General features: G+C 32.0%; 1 protein-coding gene across 1 annotated transcript; it reads left to right on the top strand.

Annotated features, from left to right (window-relative positions):
- Window positions 1–1,221: 1,221 nt before the first annotated feature.
- Window positions 1,222–2,797, top strand: LOC111283867 (uncharacterized). The gene has a single exon (XM_022872507.2). It carries the CDS (start codon window positions 1,496–1,498, stop codon window positions 2,255–2,257), a length of 762 nt encoding a protein of 253 aa, XP_022728242.2. The 5' UTR covers window positions 1,222–1,495; the 3' UTR covers window positions 2,258–2,797.
- Window positions 2,798–3,332: the final 535 nt, after the last annotated feature.

Below are 3,332 nucleotides of genomic sequence, written 5' to 3'. Positions count from 1 at the left end.
ACATTCAAGTTAAAACGAACAATACCTTACAAGTTCAGTACGAAACTCCACAAATAATATCAAAGTGATCACCAATTAGACGAAAGATAAGTGTTACACCGTGAGAATTATCATTAAAATCTTACAAAAACTAAGTACTACATAGCAAGAATCATCTAATTCTGTGATTCTATATATGCAGTTTTGTGTTTTATGTTAAATTTGATGTTAACAAAATCCTGCAAGAGTTAAGTGTTACACATTAAGAATCATCTAGTTTTATGATTTTATATGTGCAATTCTGTATTTTATGTTAAACTAGAAGTTTGTGACATACCAATTACATATTAAAGATTATGAGAATCTACTATAACATATAAATAAAAGTTTAAATCTAAACTTGTAAGATATATTTTACGGGATAAAATCATTAAATTTTTAAATTAAAATAGATAATATTTTACAAGTTGAGTGTAAATCTCCACACTACTAATAAAAAATATAGACTCCATACTAAATCTTTCATAATTTTAAATTATAAATAATTAATTAATTATAATACAATAATTATAAATGATATGTGCCCTTTTATTATTTAGTATTTAACAATATTTTATAAAATTTCAAAACTATATATCTTGTCCTCAAATCCCAATATATTTTCTTAAAATTATGACTTTTAAAAAGTCACACTCCTTTACTATTTATTTATTAAATTTATGGGAAAGCAAAATTCAAGAGAGGGAGAACTAAATTTATTTATTTATTTTACAATGAGTTGTGTTAAATTGTTCGAAATTTGTAGTGAAAAACTAAAAAGAATGATAATGTATATAAAAATCATAAATTTAAAAATTTTTGTTTTATTGGTGGTACTAATATTAATTTTCAATTCTTTATATTTTCTTACAAAACTCACCGTCACAACAGCCGGGGCTAGCTATTTAATTATCTATTAGAAATTAGAAAAAAAAAAAGGAATAAAGAAAATCTAGAATTTGATTTGTTGGTATTTGGCAACCCCTTCCAATTCACTTAGGAAAAAAAAAACAGAAAAAGGAAAAAACAAAGTCCACCTGTCTCAGAGTAGTAGCGGAGCAGATTATTGTTCCTTTTTGATGTTTTAACTAACTGCACTGAGAAAGAGAGAGAGGGCCGGCTTTTTCTGCATAAAACTCTCTTCACGTGTTTTGGTCTTTTGGTCTTTATCTTTGCCGCTGACTGATTCCTTCAATTCTCACTTATTAATTTTTATTTCATTTTTATTCCAAACCAAATCCTTCCCTGACAACCCTTTCCAGACACGCTTGATTTTTGCATTTTGGGTGCTTCTTTTCTTGCCCCTTTTGTCTCTCTCTTTTTTTGACCCCTTAAATTTCTGCATTCTTTTCCTTTTCCATGTCATTACTTGAATGTAGTTTCCAATGTTTTAATGCATATTTTCTGATAATAATAAATTCACAATCTTCCCGTTTTGCATCATTTTCATTTTTGCTTTGAAAAAGTTTCCAAGGAAATGGCTGTAGAACTTTGCTCAGAGAACTCTAGTACGAGTCCAAGGATTTCATTTTCTCATGATCTTTGCCATTTTGATGTTGTGCCTGTTGAGCCACGCCCTCTTAGATCAAAATCTTCAGGCTTAAATTCAAGCATTGATTTCGATTTCTGTGTTCGTGAATGCTTTCACCAAGAATCATCATCTGCTGATGAGCTTTTCTCTGATGGGAAGATGCTTCCTAAGGAGATCAAGAAAAAGAATGTCTCCGCTAAACAAACTGATCAATCTTCACCTCCACTGCCATTGCCACGATCAAATTCTGTTCCTGACGATGCTAATATTAATGAAAATTCGAAGAAAGAAAGCTCGAAAGAGAACAAGATTATGCGGGATGAAGCAGATGAGAAGCAAAGTTCCAAGTCATTTTGGGGTTTCAAGAGGAGTAGCAGCTTGAATTGTGGAAGTAGATATGGGAGAAGCTTGTGTCCTTTGCCGCTTTTGTCAAGAAGCATTTCAACTGGCTCTACGCCAAACGTTAAACAAGCTTCGGTTTCGAAAGTTTCCCATAACCATAAGCAGAATGCACAGAAACATGCTACTAGTTTCACTTCCTCCTATAATTCTTCAACAAGTTATCTGAAGCCTCCATTGAGGAAGAGTTATAAGCCCTCTGGTAATGGTGCTCAAGTTAATCCTGTTCTGAATGTTCCTTCCGGGAATCTGTTTGGTTTAGGTTCAATCTTCTTCAATGGCAAAGATAAGAACCACAAGAAGAAATGATTGATAATTCACTCTCTAATCATAAGTTTGGTCCTTTTTTTTCCTATTCAAATTTCTGTTTGTTAATTTCCATGTGAGTAGGAGAATCGAATGTAGTATGGATAAGGGAAAAAAAGCAAAGCCATTGGCCTTAGGAAGACAAAAGAAGATAGAAATGTCAATGGATGGAGGGGCAGGGAACGAATGATACAATTCAAGGCACATGTTTTAGAAAAACAAAATGACAGGTAACCGTTGTTTTTACGGTTGTCACATGTTGTTTTATATTTTTCTTATTCACTTCTTAGTGTTATTTTCTCTGGCATAGATTTTCAGATGTCATTTTCTTTCTCTTTATAGGAAGTGTAAGGTTGTTGGTGACAGGTATCCTGGAATGTTTCTTGATTTTCTGTTTCTAGGAGAAAATTATTTGGTTGGTTTCTGATTGTTCTTGTTTGGATTAAGAGATTGTGACAAATTAGTTGCTGTAATTAGTGAAATTCATCAAGAATAATCTAAAGAAATGAAAGCTTCCCACTCTCATTTTACTACTTGCTTTCCATTGGCAAATTCAATTTATGTTCCACCCTAAATGAGAAGGGGAGCTAGTTATCCAGAACAAATTCCATAATTAAGTATCACAAACTTTGATATAAATTGCAAAAGATGATTTTAACATCAAGCTGAACAGAACTGGACTTGAATTCCCTTTAGCCCCAATTTTGTTCCCCCTCTTCAAAGTGATATCAGAGTTGCTATGACTGAAGAAAGATAACAAGAATAAAGGGATTTTAATGTAATGACACAATGCTTGCTTGCAAATAAGATAGCAGAGAGCACGTGCTATAACTTATCATGGAGATTGATTGCCCTCAGAGATGATGTGAAGAATGGTCTATAGCAAAGAAAAAAAAAAAAAAGATGCCATGAATTGTACTTTAGTAGTTGTTTTTTTCTAATTCTTCTAGATTCTAGTTCATTCATGTTTCATGCACTATTGATTTCATTAGTGTTTAAGGGCTTTGAAATGGCTGTTTGTCAGGCAAATTTTGAGCATAATTTAAAAATATTGCTTCCTTTTTGCTTAAGGAATAAT

Source organism: Durio zibethinus, chromosome 3 (assembly GCF_047325235.1).
Source record: "Durio zibethinus cultivar Kanyao isolate XHJ-2024 chromosome 3, ASM4732523v1, whole genome shotgun sequence".
Taxonomy (NCBI): Eukaryota; Viridiplantae; Streptophyta; class Magnoliopsida; order Malvales; family Malvaceae; genus Durio; species Durio zibethinus.
Note: the sequence above shows the minus strand (reverse complement) of the source record. Positions and strands in the feature narration are given on the sequence as shown.